This window comes from Equus quagga, chromosome 5, assembly GCF_021613505.1.
Source record: "Equus quagga isolate Etosha38 chromosome 5, UCLA_HA_Equagga_1.0, whole genome shotgun sequence".
In the NCBI taxonomy this organism is placed as follows: Eukaryota; Metazoa; Chordata; class Mammalia; order Perissodactyla; family Equidae; genus Equus; species Equus quagga.
Window position 1 is genome coordinate 7,667,532 of NC_060271.1, and position 18,787 is coordinate 7,686,318.

The 18,787-nt window shown below is 36.3% G+C and overlaps 1 protein-coding gene across 4 annotated transcripts in view; it reads right to left on the bottom strand.

Moving 5' to 3' along the window:
* Positions 1–18,787, bottom strand: part of OSBPL9 (oxysterol binding protein like 9) — a 161,004-nt gene that overhangs the window by 116,617 nt on the left and 25,600 nt on the right. For all 4 annotated transcript variants that reach the window (XM_046661005.1, XM_046661004.1, XM_046661003.1 and 1 more), the window contains exon 2: positions 12,126–12,176. In XM_046661005.1, coding sequence (XP_046516961.1) covers positions 12,126–12,176 — 51 coding nt within the window. The remainder of the gene's footprint in view (positions 1–12,125; positions 12,177–18,787) is intronic.

Genomic DNA, 18,787 nt, shown 5'->3' on the forward strand with positions numbered 1-18,787 from the left:
CTTTTGTTATACATATATGCTTGTACTTCTATTAGATACAAATCTAGGAGTGAATTTTCTAGGTCATAGGGTATGTATATGCCACATAGACACTGTAAAACAGTTCTCAAAGGTGGTTGTGCCAATTACACGCCAACCAGTGGTGTACAGAAGTTTAAACTGCTCCACATCTTCATTAACATTTCTTACTTCAGTCATTCTGCCAAGTAGTGGTATCTTAGAATGGTTTTAATTTCCATTTCCCTGATAACTAGAGAGGTTAATATTTGTTGGCCATTTGAATATCCTCTTGTGAAATAATTCAAGTTTCTTGTCCATTGATAAAACTGAACTTTCATTTTCTAATTATTTGTAGGAACTTTTTATATATCCTGGATATGAACCCTTCACTGTTTATGAATGAGGCAAATATCTTCTCCCATCCTGATGACTGCCTTTGTATTCTCATAAGGTTGTCTTTTCATGAAGAGTTCTTAACTTTAACGTAGTATAATGTATTGATTTTACGCTTTATTGCACTTTCTGTGTCTTCTTTAAGAAGTCTTTTCCAATCCCAAAGCCATGAAAACATTCTCCTATATTACCTTCTAGAAACCTTTACATTTAGATATCAGGTGGAGTAAGTCCTCCAACTTTTTTTCTTGGCCTTTATAAATTATAGATCAGCATCAACATAGTCGTAGCCAATTTTCTTGAAAGTGGGAGGTGAGAGCAAGTCACCATATCTCCTGGGGTCTGTTTGTTGGCTGAGAAGGCAGGAATCACAAGTGGGTATTCTTGGCCATTTATAAATTTTAGAGTCAGCTGAACAAGTTATACACACACACACAGGTTACTGACTGGACTGACTGGGAGCAAACTGGGATTGCCATTTATTTAGGTCTTTTTAATTTCAATAATGTTGATAGTTTTCTGAATAGACATCTTGCTCAACTTGTATTAATATTTCTTCTTAAGTAGCTAATGTTTTTGATGCTATGGTAAACATTCTCTATTTTAAACATTCATTTTCTAATTACCAGATGCTGGTATATTGAAACACAATTTATTTTCATATTATGACCTTGTATCCAGTAATCTTGCTAAATTCACTTATCAGTTCTAATAGTGTATCTGTAGATTCTTTTGGATTTTTCTGTATGTTCAATTAAGTTGCTGTGAACAATAACAGTTTTATTTCTTCTACTGCAATCCTTATAATTTATATTTCTTTTCTTGCTTTATTCATTGGCTAGGACTGCCTGGTTTAAGACTGCCACTAGAGTGGCAGAAAATGTTAAATGTAAGTGGTGATGGGGGCACCCTTGTCTTGTTATTAGTCTCTCTCTCATTGTCCACTGTAGCTATTTGAAACCTCCTCTACTTTCCTTGAATGCCCGACAACAACCTAAGCAACCACTGCGTAGGAATTCTAAACCTGCTATGCCCTCTCACCTGAAGACTCATCTGCTTCTATACCCATTCTTGCTTCCTTTCCACCATCATAATGGAAAAGGGGCTCCATCCCCTATCACCTTTCCTCAGGTCTCTTACTCTACCGATTTTCAACTTCTCTCTCTCTCTACCGGCTCTTTCCTAATTGCATTTACACATGCCCAAGTCTTTACTCTCTTTAACAACAATCATTTCCAATTACACATCCTCATCTAGCAACTGGCCCAACTCTCTCATTCCCTTCCAGTAAAGATTATTATTCAGATTTGTCCAAGCCTCCTGCCTAAAATCTATTTTAACCTCCCTTCCCTTGCAGGATACTTAACCATGTCAATGGCTCTTCTTCACCTTCACATAAGGTGACCATATGACCTGGTTTGCCTGGGGACAGTTCTGGACTATTCCTGTTGTGCTGGCATAATAATGAATAGATCTCCCTTTCACTTCCAAGAGTGTCCTGGTTTAGGGGATATGGTCACTCTGCTATTCCCTAACCTACAAGGCCCTCAGTGATTTGCTCCATGCCTACCTCTCTCATCAAATTCTACACTTGAGTAGCTTGAGGTTTACCAATTACCCCAAGCTCTCTTCCACCACCACACCTTTGCACACATTCCCCTTGCCTGAAACACCCTTCCTCTCCCCTTATCTGGGTTTATACTACTCACTTTTTTACATCTAGTAAGGCAAAACTACCTTTGATAATCCATATATGGAATGGTATTCTATTGTTAAGCAAAGTTCTTTGTTATGCTAACCCATCAAAATATCAAAGCTTTTATTTCAGCTCTGCTTTTATGACCCATTGTGCCAACATACATCTTTCAGTGATTTCTTAAGATTTTTCTTCTGAAAGTTTCAGATGGTCAAGCTTTCAGGGTCTATCAGTACTTGGGCTCACCAAGGTGCCCACTGCTTGGGGGTCACACTATCCAGGTTCTCAACAGAAAGTAACTGGAGCTGCAGAGTCTTGGGAAACCAGCTGAATTTCCTGCCTTTCTCTCTTCTCCTTTCTTCTATACACACAGACATGCTTCAGACATGAATCATAGTTCTGCTGCCAAAGACAGAAACAGAGTTTTGCTCTCATGGCTTGGAAAAAACCAGAATTCTGGCTATTTTAGGGCCAATCTCCCTTTGCAAGAAGAGAAAAGTGGGCTGGTAAACCAGCTCCAAAGATAATAAAAAAGGAATAATGACTCCTCTGGGACACAGATTGCTCACATATCTCTTAAAAGGAACGTAGACAGTGCTAAGAATACATAGCTCAGCTACTCCCACTGTGACTCCGCAACCACATACTTTCCTTACTGGTGTAATGATATTAGAAGTCTATCTTACATTCACATAACACATTTAAATATGCTCTCTGAGATTTAGGCAGAACAGGCTTTACTCTTCTTTAGAAATTAGAAAACTCAGAGAAGTAAAAAAAAATTTGCCCAAAGTCCTACAACTAAAAGACAGGAGAATTTAGGTTTTGCAACTCCGGATCCTAAGCACCTTCTTAACAGGGCATTGTTATAATAAGCAATATTCACTAACTACTTCACCACACTTATTAAATCCCTATTCTAGGCCAGGAACAATTACAGCCAGGGAATATAACTAGGAATAAGATAAACCTTTGCCCTGGAAGAGCACATATTCTAGAGAGGAGAGAGAGGAATCAACAATATAGAAGAAAGCAGGAAGGCTCAAGGTCCAGCCTGCTCAACAAAGATGCTGCCGCATGGAGGACCTGCTCTAGCATCATTTTTTGATTCAACCGTATTTACTGAACTTTTTTAGGCACTAGTCAAAGAACTTTCCATGTTATACTGAGTGTATATATACACACACACACACACACACACACACATATATATACTTTCTACATAGAAAATATATATGTATGTGTACATACACATGCACACACTATCCATGTTGAGAATATATGTACACATTTTATCTGCTATATAGTATTCCATTATATAAGTATACCACAATGCATCAATTCCCCTGTGTAGAACATTTAGGTTATTTTTAATTTTTCCTATTCCAATAATGCAGTAATAACCACCACTGTATGTCTCCCAGTAACATTTCTACAAGCAAGTGTCAAACATACACTTTGAAATGGAACAGAGCTCCATTTTTATGTAGAGTTGGGCATACCTTCAACTTTACTAAACTCTGCAACGCCACTCTTCTAAGCAGTTGTACTGATTCACATACCCACTAGCACTGTATGAGAGTTCCTATATCCCCAGTCAATGGCCAACGCTAGGGATAATCAGACTTTATAAATCTTTGGCAATCTCATGAAAATACTATCTTACTGGAGTTTTAATTTGCATTTTCTAATATCACTGAGAATAAAAATCTAGTCACACTTATTGCCATCCTAATTTCCCCTTACTTGAATTGAGTGTACATATCCCTTGGACATTTTCTTTTGGGACATTCTTTTTTTTTTTCACTGATTTGTATGCATTCTTTTCAGTTTTCTTTTTGTCTTTTTCATTGATTTGTAGGAATTCTTTATATATTCTAGATGTTAATCCTTTGTCAATTGTATGTATTGTAAATATTTTCTCCCCTATTCAAGGGTTGTCTTTCCTTCTGATTGTAGTGTTTTGTTTCATTTTTGTTCAAAGGTTTAAAATTTGAATGTTGTCAAATCTACCAATCTTTTCTACGATGGTTTGTGCTTTAAGACATCCTCCTCAGTTCCGATATCATAAAAACATTCTTCTATACATTCTTATAAATTTTCACTTCATATCTTTAATACCTCTGGAATTTATTTTTGCATAGAGCATGAGGTAGGGAGTGATTTCATTTTTTCCATACGGACAGCCAATTGATCCAGTTTCATTTACTGAGTGATAGTGTCTTATTTGTAATGTTGTCATATACCAAATGCCCATATATGTGCGGTTCTATTTCTGAGCTTTCTCTTCTGTGCCACTGATCTATTTCTTTGTCCTTATACTAATACTATATCATTTTAATTATCATAGTGTCATAGAAAGTCTTAATATCTGGAATGGCAAATCCCCCAACACCTTATTCTTCAAAATTGTCTTGCCCCTTTACCATTTTAAGTGACTTTTAGAATCATTTCAAGTTCTTTGATAAGCCTAATTGTGGTTTTGACTAGAATCACATGTGTTTATAGATTAATTCAGAGGAAATAAACATATACATGATTTGAATCTAACAGGCAGGAATAGGATACAGCTTTTCCTATATTCAGATCTTCCTTTAGTCTTTCAATGATGTTTTACAGTTTTTCTCCATCAAAGAAATGCATATATCTTGTAAAATATATGCATAGGTTATTTAGAGTTCTTCTTACTATTATAAATAGAATTTTTAAGTAACTTTTTTCTAATTGTGGGTTATATAGAGGAATATTATATGTTTTCTACATATTGATTTCATTTACAAAAAATTTGCTGAAGGTTAGTCATTCAAGTAGTTTTTCTGTAGATTCTTGTGGATATTTTCATGTGGACAATCATATCATCTGCAAATACCAATAGTGTTTATTTTTCCCTTCCAATCCTTTTCCTTTGAATTCTTTTGTTTCTTATTCTTATGTTACATGTTTGCCAGCACCTCTAGTACAGTTACAGAAACACCATCTGCAAATACTAATTTTGACTCTTCTTTCTAAGCCTTATATCTTTTGTACATTTTCTTGTCTTATAACATTCACCAGGACCTCCAGAGTACAATATTTAAAGAAGCAGTAAAAGCAGACACCTCTGTCTTGCTGCTGATGTTAAAGAGAATGCTTCTACTATTTCACTATTAAGTACACTGCAGCATTTTAGTTAATACCCCTTACCAGGTTAAGAATATTCTCTTCTATTCCTAGCTTGATTAATCTTGAATGCATGTTTAATTTTATTTATCGCTTCTTCTGCATTTACTCAGATGGTCATGTACTGTTCCTCTTTGAATCTATTAATATGGTAAATTACTTTAATTAATTTTAAAATTAGCATCCTAGTATTCCCAGACTAAATTCTACTTGGTCAATACTTTTTGTTTCTACATTACTGGGTATGGTTTGCTGTATTTTGTTCAGGATTTTGACATCTACATTAATAAGGGACTCTGGCCTAAAAATTTTATTATTTCCTTGTTTCTACTTTCTTTATCATTATTTTTCCTTTTTCTGATTTTTTGAATTTACTGCTTAGCTCATTAATTTTCAATCTCTGTTTTATAATATATTCATTTAAGATTATAAATCATAGACTGCCTTAGATGTAGTTCTAATACATGGTCCTTTCATTATCATTCAGGTTTAAATATTTCATAATTTCCATTATGATTTCTACTTTCACCAATGAATTATTTAGAAATATGTGTGTGAGGTAATGAGTGGCTATTGTTTTGTTAAGGATTTCTAATTTATTCCACTGTTGTCAAAGAATGTTATCTATGTGATACTGAGTTTTTGATATTCTCTTTTTCCATAACAATTTTAATTTCTTTTCTTAAAGTCTATTATATGTGATATTAATACTGTTTCCTAGCTTCTTTTGGATAACATTTTCCTGGAATATCTTTTTCCACCACTTTCTTCATTTCATTTTAAATAATGAAATATTGTAAACATTCAGAAAATATAGCACTAATGATATCTCTGTTCAAATCAGAGATTAAAGAAATGTTTAATAAATGCCCGAGGACACTTCCAGTGTCAAATTCATAGAGAAGAGAGGATACTTGCAAAAAAACTACTGAATTAACAAAATGCAGAAATCAATGGAGTAATTTTTCATAATGAAATGACAAGACAATTGACAAAAGTTCTTATAGGATGCATATCTAAAGAAAGAAGGAGAAGGACATTCTTAAGGTTATACATTAACCTAAAAATAATACCTTATTACATCCATTTTAAGATGTCAATGATTATAAGAGATGTGAAAAAATACTCAGATATGAAAAAATACTGTAGAATCAATGAAATATGGCACAAGCAGAAGTCAGTGCTAAAACTATTAATAATCTATCAAGGTACACTGCTGACCTCTCCTGTGATAGACTAAAAGAAAAGAAAACAGATGACACATCCCTCAGGGAATCAGTCAACTCTGATGCCCAGCACAATAGGTAAATGGGGTACTCGGCTTCATTGGACTGGGTAAAAAAAAAAAAAAAAGAGTTACTGCAAATCACATATGGATTCACAGTTTTCAAAAACTCACAATACATGTACCATTAAAACTTTGTTAAATGTAATTCACCTTACTTTGGTGACTCCTAAGCCCCTGTGGAATTCTTCAAAATCTGAGATTCATCTTATCAATGGTAATTATTAATTATAACAATAACCAATATTCATTAAGAACTTGAACACAGAACACTGTGTTTGGATACTTTTTAATCTATCAATTAATTTGATATTCATAATTCTGTGAGTAAATGGCATGATACTCATTCCAGAGATAAAGAAAAAAGGACTCAGAGCTAAATAGATGAGCTGCCTGAGGTCAAAAAGCTAATAAGTGGCAGAATCTGGATTTGAATTCCATTTCATATATGGCCTATTCCTGTTTCTACCCTACACTGCCTCTTTAATGTTCCTACTTCTCCGTTGCAGATATTACCTGGATAAGTCAATATTTTGCTTTGGGGTAGTATGAGGCGGGCAGGGGGGCGGGGGTTTGGGGGGAGTGGGAATCAGGCCCCAGGACTCAACCAACATTTTACTTTGCCATCAAGGCAAGGGCACCATCTAGTGGCACACATTTGGCCACTGACACAGTCAAAGAAAGATGGGAAGGAAATGGTTTTTCACTCTTCTACTTTCCTCCACTCGTTTTATACTAGCTGGCAACAAGTTAGGGTGTCTGTATTAACTCTTCTGGTCAAGAAGAATAGGGGCATTGTAACATTAAGGACTGAACAGAGTTTTGGAATGAGACAGACCCAAGTTCAATCCCAGATTCCCTGTTTACTAACTGTGTGACCTTGGTAAGTTACTAAAAGTAGCTTGAATCTCAGTCTCCTCATTTGTAAAATGGAATAACACCATTTCCTTGACAGAGTTATCACAGTAATACAAGTGAAATTGTCCAGCACAGTGCCTGATCCAAAGACCTTCCTCAATAACTACTAGTTCCTTTCCCCATTCTCCTTTTATGTAGCCTAAAACCATATGAGTGTGAAGCTTTGTTTTTTAGAAATATATCAAGCTACTGGCTCGTGTTGTGTTTAAGATAAATAACTTTAATAGCTTTTTTAATGTAAACTATAGTAAAGGCAAATTCTCCAAACTTTATTCACTGTTTTTATAAATACATAAAATCAATAAGCATTTTTTGAGTACCTATGTACTATGTACCAGGCACTTGTGACAGTGGATGGGAACTCACTATTGAGTGGGGAAAACAGACAAGTTAACATGTAATGTCAATGTAATAAGTACTTTCAGCGCTCTAAGTGACGAAGGTGAAAAGGTAGAGGAAGAAGAGAGGACCAAACCTGTTGGAAGAATGTGGATCAGAAAGGCTTCACAGAAGAAGTAACATTTGACAAGTCTCTTAAAAGAGGAGCTCACAAGATAAGGGCACAGAACATTTCTGGCATAAGAAAAAAATACGTCAAAAGCAATGAGGAATGAAGAAACACTGTGAGGGAACATGAAGAAGCATAGTGTGGTTGGAACATAGGATGGTATGGATGGAGAAGGGGGAGAGATCTGTAGTGGGGTCAATGATAGCTCATTAAGCTCACTTGGAATCTAGATGATAGATGCATTATTTATCACCACCATTGTCATCATCATCACCATCCATAGCAGTTATCACTCAAGGGATGTGTACTACGTGCCAAACTCCATACAAACAAAATTGCTATGCCTCACAACAACCCTGCAAGTTATATAATGTTATCTTCACCGAGGTTAAGAAATTTGCCCAATACATGGAGGCACTAAAGGGTAGAGCTGAGTGAGATTCAGTCCTAGGTCTCTCTGATTCTTTCTACTACACCAGTGGTCCCAAACTTGGCTGCACAACACAATCACCTAGAGACTCTGTTTAAAAATAAAGGTTCCAGACAGTAAACAGTACATCTAGAGTGGGACTTGGGAATCAATATTATAAACAAACTGTCCAGATGCTTCTTAAATAGGAAGCCAAATGACAGTCCAGCTTTTTGAAAATACCACAAAGCCTCTTAAAACATACACACACACACACACACACACACACACACACACACACACACAACTAATTAATAGCTTCCATCTATGTGCCAGGCTCCTAATCCTCACAAAATTCTGCAAGTGTATTATAATCCCCACTTTAAAGAAGAGAAAATTCAAGCTCAGGAAGCTTACAGATAGCTTCCCTCTTCCAGTCAACAAAGCAAAGGGTGAAGATGTGACTCAAACAGGTATGTCTGGTTCTTCTCAATCATGCTGTGTGGCAGGCAGAATTCTAAAAAGGACCCTAGATGACCCTCGCACCTGTAAAATCTTCTCCCCTTTGAGCGTGGGTGGAAACTGGAAATATGAGGAGATATCACTGCAGTGATTATGTTACAGGATGAGTGATCACTGGAGTGATTACATGGCAAAAGAGAGATTATCTGCTTGGTGTAACCTTATCTAATCACATGAGGCCTTCTAAAAGCAGAGTCTTCTGCAGCTGGTAGCAGAATGGGAAGTCAGAGAGATTCAAGGCACTAGAAGGATTTGATGTGTCATGCTGACTTGACGATGGAGGGGCCACATGACAAGAAGTATGTGCAGCCTCTAGGAGTTGAGAGCAGATCTCAGCTGACAGCCAGCAAGAAAACGAGGACCTCAGTCTTACAACCACAAGGAAGTGAATTCTGCCAACAACCTGAATGAGCTTGGAAGCAGACTCTCCCTTACATTCTTCCTCAAAGCCTCCAGATAAGAGCCCAGCCTAGCCAATACCATGATTTCAGCCTTGTGAGACCTTAAGCAGACAACACTTCTGTGAGCTCTGACCTGCACAACTGTGAGATAATAAATGGGTGGGAGTTTTTAAATTGTGGTAAAATATATATAAAACATAAAATTTGCCATTTAAACATTTTGAAGTGTTCAATTTAGTAGCATTAAGTACACTCACATTGTTGTGCAACCATTACCACTGTTCATCACCAGAACTTTTTCATCTTCCCAAACTGAAACTCTATACCCATTTAAATAAGAATTCCCCAATCCTCCTGCCCTCCAACCCCTGGAAACCCCTATTCTACTTTCTGTCTTCATGAATTTGACTACTCAGGGTAGGTCATATAAGTAGAACCACACAGTATTTGTCTTTTTTTGTGACTGGCCTATTTCACTTAGTATAATGTCCTTAAGGTTCATCCATGTTGCAGCATGTGTCAGAATTTCCTTCCTTTTTAAAGACTATAATATTCCATTCTATGTAGATACCACATTTTGTTTATCCATTCATCTACTGAATGGACAATGGGTTGCTTCCACCTCTAGGCCATCGTGAGTAAAGCTTCTATGAACATGGAAATACAAATATCTTAGAGTCTCTGCTTTCAATTCTTTTGGATATATATGTGAATGAGTGTTGTCAAGTCAATTCATTATCTTGAAAATTGGGTAAGTAAAAGGAAATAATCAAGCATTTATCCTCTCTATTTGAACTGCACCATTGGTAACCAAATAACAGATGAAGAAAAGTGTTTCCTTATATAATTATTTTTGATAAAAATTTAAACAACATGATAAAATACCCTAGTTTCGCAACCCTCAAATGAGCTACTGGATCTAGGTACTGAGTATCAACAGCTGCTAATATCACTAAAGAGCAAAAACCAGACATTATGTAGCTCCTGACAAAAGAATACAACACTACCTACAGTCTTGCCAAAGGGATCAAACCTGAGTCTGATCTAGTCTCTGGATCCAGCTGCCAATTTGTAGGAAAAGCAGAGACAGAGGAACATGCTAAACTGCACCAGTATGCAATCAGTAAAATCTACACCACGGAAAACTCCTACAAGTCAAATGGTCTGGATTCTTCAACAGTTAAATCGCAAATAAAAGATGACAAATTTTTTTAAATGGACAATATAAAAATATAGAAATTAGGAATGCAAATCCAAGAAGTAATTACTGTAACAGAATAGTGGTTACTTTAGGAAACAGGGAGGGGACTGCAATTTGAGTGGAGCACAGAGAGAGGCTTTTGGGTAGCTGGCAAAATTCTATGTCTTACCCTGGGTGGTAGTCACAAGAGTTAATAATTAATTAAGCTATATTTAAAAGAAAAAAAATAGTGCATTGAATGTAACAATGAGAAAGTGGCCCATATCCAGATTGATTTCAACCAAAGAGCAGTCTCAATACAGCTCTGCTAAAGTCTCACTACTGTGCTTATCTCAAGCCAAGAAAGCAGTTATTACCAAACTGAGTGGTGACTGAGGTCAATAGCAAATGCTTGGAAAAGCCATTAAACCAAGAGGCAAAAGAGAAACCAGAGGAAAGGAAAAACGGTCAACAGCATAATAAGTTGAATTTCTAAAAATCTTTATGCTATCATAAACACACCATCTGTTGAAAACAGGCCTGTCTCATTTCCATCCTCCAAATTTACAATACTTACTCCTATCTCAGCATCAGAATTTTCCCATTAGAATTCGGTTTCTTTCTTGGAGTTATTTCCCATTTCCACCAATTCACTACTGCTAATAAAGGTAAGAATATGTTTACCAAATACATTCACATCTTCAAAAGTAAGGATACAGAAAAAACATGGCAGAAAGAAAGCAACAGGAGCCTGAAGAAGAAAAGGCTACTAGAAGCTAACTTACCTAGTTATGATAGAGGTAGGCCCTTCTTTAGATAGAATGGAGTACTAGAAACTATCCCCAACCCTGCATTCTTTCTTGTCTTTAGCTATTCGGTCAATGGTGAAAACTGAACAAGAAATTAAAAGCAGCATGAAGCTATAGGCCTGCATTATCCAATAAGGTAACCACTAGCCACATATGGCTACTGAGCACCCGGAGCATAGCTAGTCTGAACTGAGATGTGCCATAAGTATAAGAAACACAATGGATTTTGAAGACTTAGTATGAAAAAAAAAGTAAAATATCTCAATAATATTTTACTGATTACATATTGAAATAATAATAGTCTGGATATATTGGTCTAAACAAAATATAGTATTAAGATTAATTTCACCTGTTTCTTTTTACCTTTTAAATGTGGCTACTACAAAATTTTAAATTATATATGTGGTTCAGATTACTAGGTACTGAGCATCAACAGCTACATAGACCATTATTAAACAGTGTTGAAAAGGAAGAAAAAAGGCAGCTAAAAGCGGGGACTTTTCAGAGTTTTTTTGTACTGTTTGCTCTACCACCAATACTACAACTCATTGAATTTCCACCTCCTGTGCCTGGCTGTAAAATAGACATTAAAAAAAAAAAATCAGTAGCTGCCTTAAGTCATGGATACAACATTAAATCATGGGCCAAAAGAACTGAGTTCTACTCCTGATTCTGGCACTGACTAGCAGTTACCTTGGAGAAATCATTTTTTCTCTCTGAGCCTTAGCTGCCTGTCCCAAATATCAAGCAAGGAAGCTAAACTAAATTTAGACTTCCATGATTTCATCAGAATATTTTTTTCTTTCTGTCAAAATTGGTTTTCATAAAAATGAATAAATACTCACTCTGAGTCTAACACATCCTCTGCGAGAGCCTCTCATCATTTTGTCCTTGGACTAAAAGAAAAAAAAAAAACATTCGATGAATAAAAGATTAACAGACTGATTGTTTTTAGAATCATCTAGGGATAAAGAGACAAAATTTACAGTAACATCCCTCCATTCTCTCCACCCTCCATCCCCCCAAACCACTTAAGGAGTGGAGCTAGCAGGTTTAAAATGAAAATGTTTTGTAGTCTAATCATAGAAGGTTATGCATACCTTTAACATAGCATCTATTACACTATACACTATATTACAGTTTTCATTCCTCATTCATGCCCCTTAACCCTAGCCCAGTGTCTCTCATATTTTAGTGAGTTTGAGAATCACCTGGAAGGCTAAGAATCACCTAGGGGTTTAAGAATCATTCTCAGATGATTCTGACTCAGGAAGACAGAGGACCACATTTGAGAAATATTACTTTAGCTTTATCTCTTTACAATTCCCCAAATGGGTCACATTTTTTTGCCTTTGAGATTTCCCTTCCAATAATCCGCAGCTTGGAACATCCTTGACCCTGATTTTCTGCCTTGCTAACTGTCTCAGATCAAGCACCTTGCCCCTGTCTGATTAGGATTCCTAGCCCAGCGTCTCCTGCGTTTTCCTGTCATGACATGCACCTCCCTGTGCTATAACGGCTGGCTTCCTTGTCTGACTCACCCACAAGACTGCACATTCCTTAGAGGGTCGGAATAGTATCTGACTTATCTGATGCTTCAGAAGAGTGTCTGGCACACATTAGGTGCTCAAAAAATATTTACTGATGAAACACTGCTTACCATCTACATTTCCCCTACTAGACCAAGCCAAGCAAAGGCCATGTTCTGAACAATAAGCCCTATGTTGACTTTCAGTAAATATTCCTAGAATTAAATTAGTCATATGTAATAACATAAAATAAAACTCAAATAATCAGTTTTTAAAATATTTAGTACTTCATCAACTGGTATTTTTCTGTACTCCCCTATGTGAGAAAGAAGTAAAACAAGCCAATATCATGGGGTTATGTTTTAAAGAAAATTGTCCCACTTTAAACCATACGTGCCCTACACCCAGTGAACTCAGCCATAGGCAAACTTCTAGTTATGACTGTATGAAATTTAAAGCACAGCATGATGACACTGTTTCATATACTTGAAAATTGCTAAGAGTAAATCTTAAAAGTTCTCAACACACACACACAAAAGATAACTATGTGAGGTGATGGATGTGTTAACTAACCTTATTGTGGTAATCATTTTGCAATATACACTTATATCAAATCACCACATTGTACACCTTAAACTTACACAATGTTATATGTCAATTATATCTCAATAAAGCTGGAAAAAATAAATTCACATTTCTTGGGGATATTTGCACATCTATACATAAAGACCTACCTCGTTTCTTTCACTGACTGCAGTACCTTCTATGAACATAGCCTAAGTCGTTGTTTTCATTGATTCTAGATTTGTGTGATTGTTTCCTAGTTATATTTGTTTTAATTATTTTCACTTAGCTCTTTCATTGATTCCAAACTTATAAATGTAACATTACAATGAGAAATCAAAATTGACTCAAAGTATCCAGCCATAAATATTCATCTTCAGAAATGATTACTGAAGTACTGAAGACAGTCCTCTTTTTATTCTACTTAAAATACAAGGACTCATACCTTTTATTCAAAATTTCTCAGTATCAAGCAAGATCAAAAAGTTCTTTACTAACAATACAGTTAGCAAAAATACAGCTAATAGAAACATTTCCTAAGCATTTAACAGCCCTTTTACCATACCCTAAACTTATCTTCCCTCCAAAAGTGTCAAGGCAATACACAAAAATAATAATTAGGTTTGAAAATACCTAATGAGAGCTAGAATGCAACTCAAACAAGGTAAGAACCAATATATCCACCCTTGATCCTCTTCCACTTTTAAAAATACAACTATAGTAAATAGAAAAAGGAGAAGACAGGCCCCAACGGTGGTACCACCATTTGGGTTATGAATTAGAAAACACTGAAAGAGCTGAGTGAAAATAATTAAAACAAATATAACTAGGAAACAATCACACAAATCTAGAATCTGGGACATCCTACAAAATAATCAGCCTAGACTCTTTAAAAACATCAAAAAAAAGAGACTAACACGTAAACAGTTGTAACACAGAGCAAAAATAAGTTATATGAACACAAGTACAAAGTGCTGTGAACTACAGAAGGCTCCCTGCCATGGAAAAAGATCAGGGAAGGCAATACTTAAGTGACCAGGTTTCAAGTTTCAATCTGAGACTTAAAAAAAAAGGATTCTTTTTTTTTTTTTTGAGGAAGATTAGCTCTGAGCTAACATCTGCTGCCAATCCTCCTCTTTTTTTCCTGAGGAAGACTGGCCCTGAGCGAACATCCATGCCCCTCTTCCTCTACTTTATATGTAGGACGCCTACCAGGAAGGTGGAGAGAGATGAGGCCGAAAAGGAGATATGGGGACCACATCATGAGGGGTCTGAAAAAAACAGTGAGAAGTTAAGGAAATCAAACTTTATTCAAAGTTAATGGAGCGTGACTGAAGGTTTATGAGGGGGGTAATAACATTCTTAAAGGTGTACTTTAGAAAAATAATACTGTTAAATATGAAAACTTGGGGGGAAAGGATGACGACGACATTAATAATAGCAATAGCAGCAGCAGCAGATTCTCACTTATTAATGCCCTCTATGTGACAGGCACTTTACAAACAGCAAACCTCACAAGACCTTGCAGGGTAAGAATTATTCACATATTATAAATGAAAGTGACAGCAGAGAGATCAAGTAAACTACCCGTTACACATGTAAAATGGAGCAGAGTTTGACACAACAGACACAATTTGGAATGGCCGCCCTGCAAATCATTCTCCCAGACCATATCTGTACTCTGCTAGCCTCTAATCCTCCCCCTCTTCTACAACTCAGCGCCCTCTCCCTCATTCTCTCCCCACTCAGCTCTAAGTAGGGCTAAAGGGAAGCTGGTGTGACGAAGTCCCCCAGGCACAGTGCGTGCTGAAAGGATGGTTATCTGACCAAACTGGCCAATCAAACGACCCACTACCTGGCAAGGCAGGACAAAATCCTTTCCCAGGAGTTTTTCTACCGAGGCTGAGGGAAGAGCTCTTTTCAAACTGCTCTTGAAGCTATGAGATACAGTTGCCATGGGTCATGTGCCTTCTCCATGAAGAAAGCAATAAATTAAGCATACACAGTGAGAGAAGGAGAGAGAAGCAGCAGAAAGTCCTAGCTTCCAGTGCTCCAGACCCACCCTGTTCTGAAGCTAACCTGCCTAAGCCAATGCCATTCACTGAATATCAGGATTTTTTGCTTTTGTTTTTTTATGATGAATACTAGTAGCTTCTGGTGATGAAAGTAAGGTAGGGCTGACATAATTCCACTCCAGCAATCTTCCTACCAGGCGTCATCTTACCAGTGTTCTGAAACCCACTAACATGTATTTTTTAGCCAGTTGCCAAAAATATCGTCACGCAACCTAAAGCTTGGGTGAGATCCTTCTCTCTGCCTCCAGCTACAAGGCCCAGCACCCCAAGAAAGGACCACTCAGAAATGGACGCCACGGTCCTTTCAAGTGGATGACAAAATAGGATGCCCCATGAAGTGGAGAGACACAGAACTGATGTGCTCCTCTGTTCAGGGGTTCCAGGAGTGGCAAAGATTGTTGGGTCTGGTGGTTGGGTTTGCTGGCTTCTTATAACTTAGTAATGCAAGGGCAATGGGTCCTATTATACAACTCACGCAATCAAAATTATTTCTAATAATCCTTACGTTAATCAGCTAACCCCAGGTATTGATGCAGATTACAATTCACATTAAAGTTTCAAAGTAAATTACCTCAAATATAATAAAATTCTGCCTGTGACAGACTACTTGTCCTCCAATATCGATTCTCTTCTTCCTTTCAGTAGTAACATCCTCCACCCCAAGTTTTAACTAAACACATGGCTCCTCTGCTGGATATTACATTTCCAGCCTCCTTTTCACCTGGGTATATGCCACGTACCTACAAACGGGCCAGTGGACTGTGCGTGTAAGCAATGTGTGCAACAGACTTTGCTTTTAAAAGGGAACTGTCTGCAAACACATTCTTCACAAGCGCACATGGAAGCTTCTCCAGGATTGACCACATTTTGGGCCATAAAACAAGTCTCAATAAATTTAAAAGAATGAAAGTAATGCATAGTATGTTCTTTGACCAAAATTGATTAAAAGTAGAGCTCAATAATAGAAGAAATTTGGGAAATTCACAAATATGTGGAAGTCAAATGACACACTCCTAAAAAACCAATGGATCAAAAAAAAAAATCACAAAGAAAATTAGAAAATACTTGAAATGAATGAAAGTGAAAACACAACATACCAAAACTTAAAGGATACAATGAAAGCAATTCTTAGAGAAATGTATAACTATAAATGCCTACATTAAAAAAGAAAGATTCTGAATCAATAACCTAAACTTCTATCTTAAGAAACTACACAAAGCAGAGCAACTAAACCTAAAGCAAGCAAAAGAAAGGAAATAATAAAAATTAGAGGGGAAACAAAATTAGAAAATAGAAAAACAACCAAGAAAAATCAATGAAACCAAAAGCTGGTCTTTGCAAAGATCAATAAAATGGACAAAACTTTAGCTAGACTAAACCAAGGAAAAAAGAAGACTCAAATTACTCAAATCAAGAATGAAAGAAGAAACATTACTACCAACCTTTCAGAAACAAAGAGTTCTAAGAAAATATGATGAATAACATATTAGATAACCTAGAAGAAATGGACAAATTCCAACAAAGATACAAACTGTCAAAACTGACTAAAGAAGAAACAGAAAATCTGATTAGATCTGTAAGAGATTAAACAAGTAATCAAAAAACTCCTCACAAAGAAAAGCCTGGGCCCAAGTGGCTTGACTGTTAAATTCTATCAAATGTTCAAAGAATTAATACCAACCTTTCACACTCTTCCAAAATTTAGAAAAGAGGACACTTCTTAACTTTTTCTATGAGGCCAGTATTATATTGATACCAAAACCAGACAAGGATATCACAAGACTAACATCCATTATAAATACAGAGGCAAAAATCTTTGCCAAAATTCTACCAAACCAAATCCAGCAACTCATAAAAAGGACTATATATTATGACTGCTATGGTCTAAATTTTGTGTCCCCCTCAAATTCCTATGTTGAAATCCTAACCCTTAAGGTGATGGTAATAGGAGGTGGGGCCTTTGGGAGGTGATTAGTGCTCTTTTATAAGGGCACTAACAAAAAGGGATTAGTGCCCTTATAAAAGAAGCCCAAGAGAACTCCCTTGCCTCTTCCATCATGTGAAGTTACAGCATGTAACCATGTGAGGAAGCAGGTCCTCACCAGATACTGAATCTTCTAGTACCTTGATCTTGGACTTCCCAGCCTCCAAAACTATGAGAAATGGATTTCTGTTGTTTATAACCTACTCAGTCCATGGTATTTCTGTTATAGCTGCTCAAAAGGACTAAGACAATGATCAAGTGGGATTTATCCCAGGAAGGCAAGCTTGGGTCAACATATGAAAATCAACCAATACAGTATATATTAATAAAATAAAGACCAAAAATCACATGAACGTTTCAAAAGACATAGAGAAAGCACTTGACAAAATCCAATATTCTCTCACGATAAAATTACTCAACAAACTAGGAATAGAAGGGAACTCCTTCAACCTCATAAAGAGCAGCTATGAAAAAGCCACGGCTAACATTAAACTTAATGGTAAAGGACTAAAAGCTCTACATCTAAAAGAAAGAACAAGACAAGGATGTCTTCTCTCACAGCATTTCTCAACACTGTACTGAAACTTCTAGCCAGGGAAATTAGGCGAGAAAAAAAAAAGTAAAGGTATCCAGATTTAAAGCAAGAAATAAAACTCTCTATTTGAAGATGGATGTTCATGTAGAACTTTAGATATAGAAAATACTAAGGAATCCACAAAAACACTATTAGAGCTAGTAAATGAGTTCAGCAAGGTGCCAGAGCACAAGACTAATATACAAATATCAATTGTATTTCTATATTCTTGGAACAAACAAATTTGAAAATAAAATTTAAAAAAGAATTTCATTTATACTAATGTGAAAAAGGATAAAAAATACTTAGTAATAAATTTAATTTTCAAAAGTACAAGATTTTGACAGCTAATCTTCACCAAAAGAGCCAAGAACATAAAACGGAGAAAGGAAAGTCTCTTCAATAAATGGTGTTAGGAAAACTGGACAGCCATGTGCAAAAGAATGAAAGTGGACCATTATCTCACACCGTACACAAAAATTAACTCCAAATGGATTAAAGACTTGAATGTAAGACCTAAAACCATAAAACTCTTAGAAGAAAATATAGGCAATACACTCTTTGACATCAGCCTTAGTATTATCTTTTCAAATAGCATGTCTATTCAAGCAAGGGAAACAAAACAAAAAATAAATAAATGGGACATCAGACTAAAAAGCTTCTGTATGGAAAAGGAAACCATCAACAAAACAAAAAGACAACCCAACAACTGGGACTGGACTGGACCCATCCACCAGCAAGGCCACAGCAAACTTGTGGGCTGTGTCGGGGTGTGTGGGAC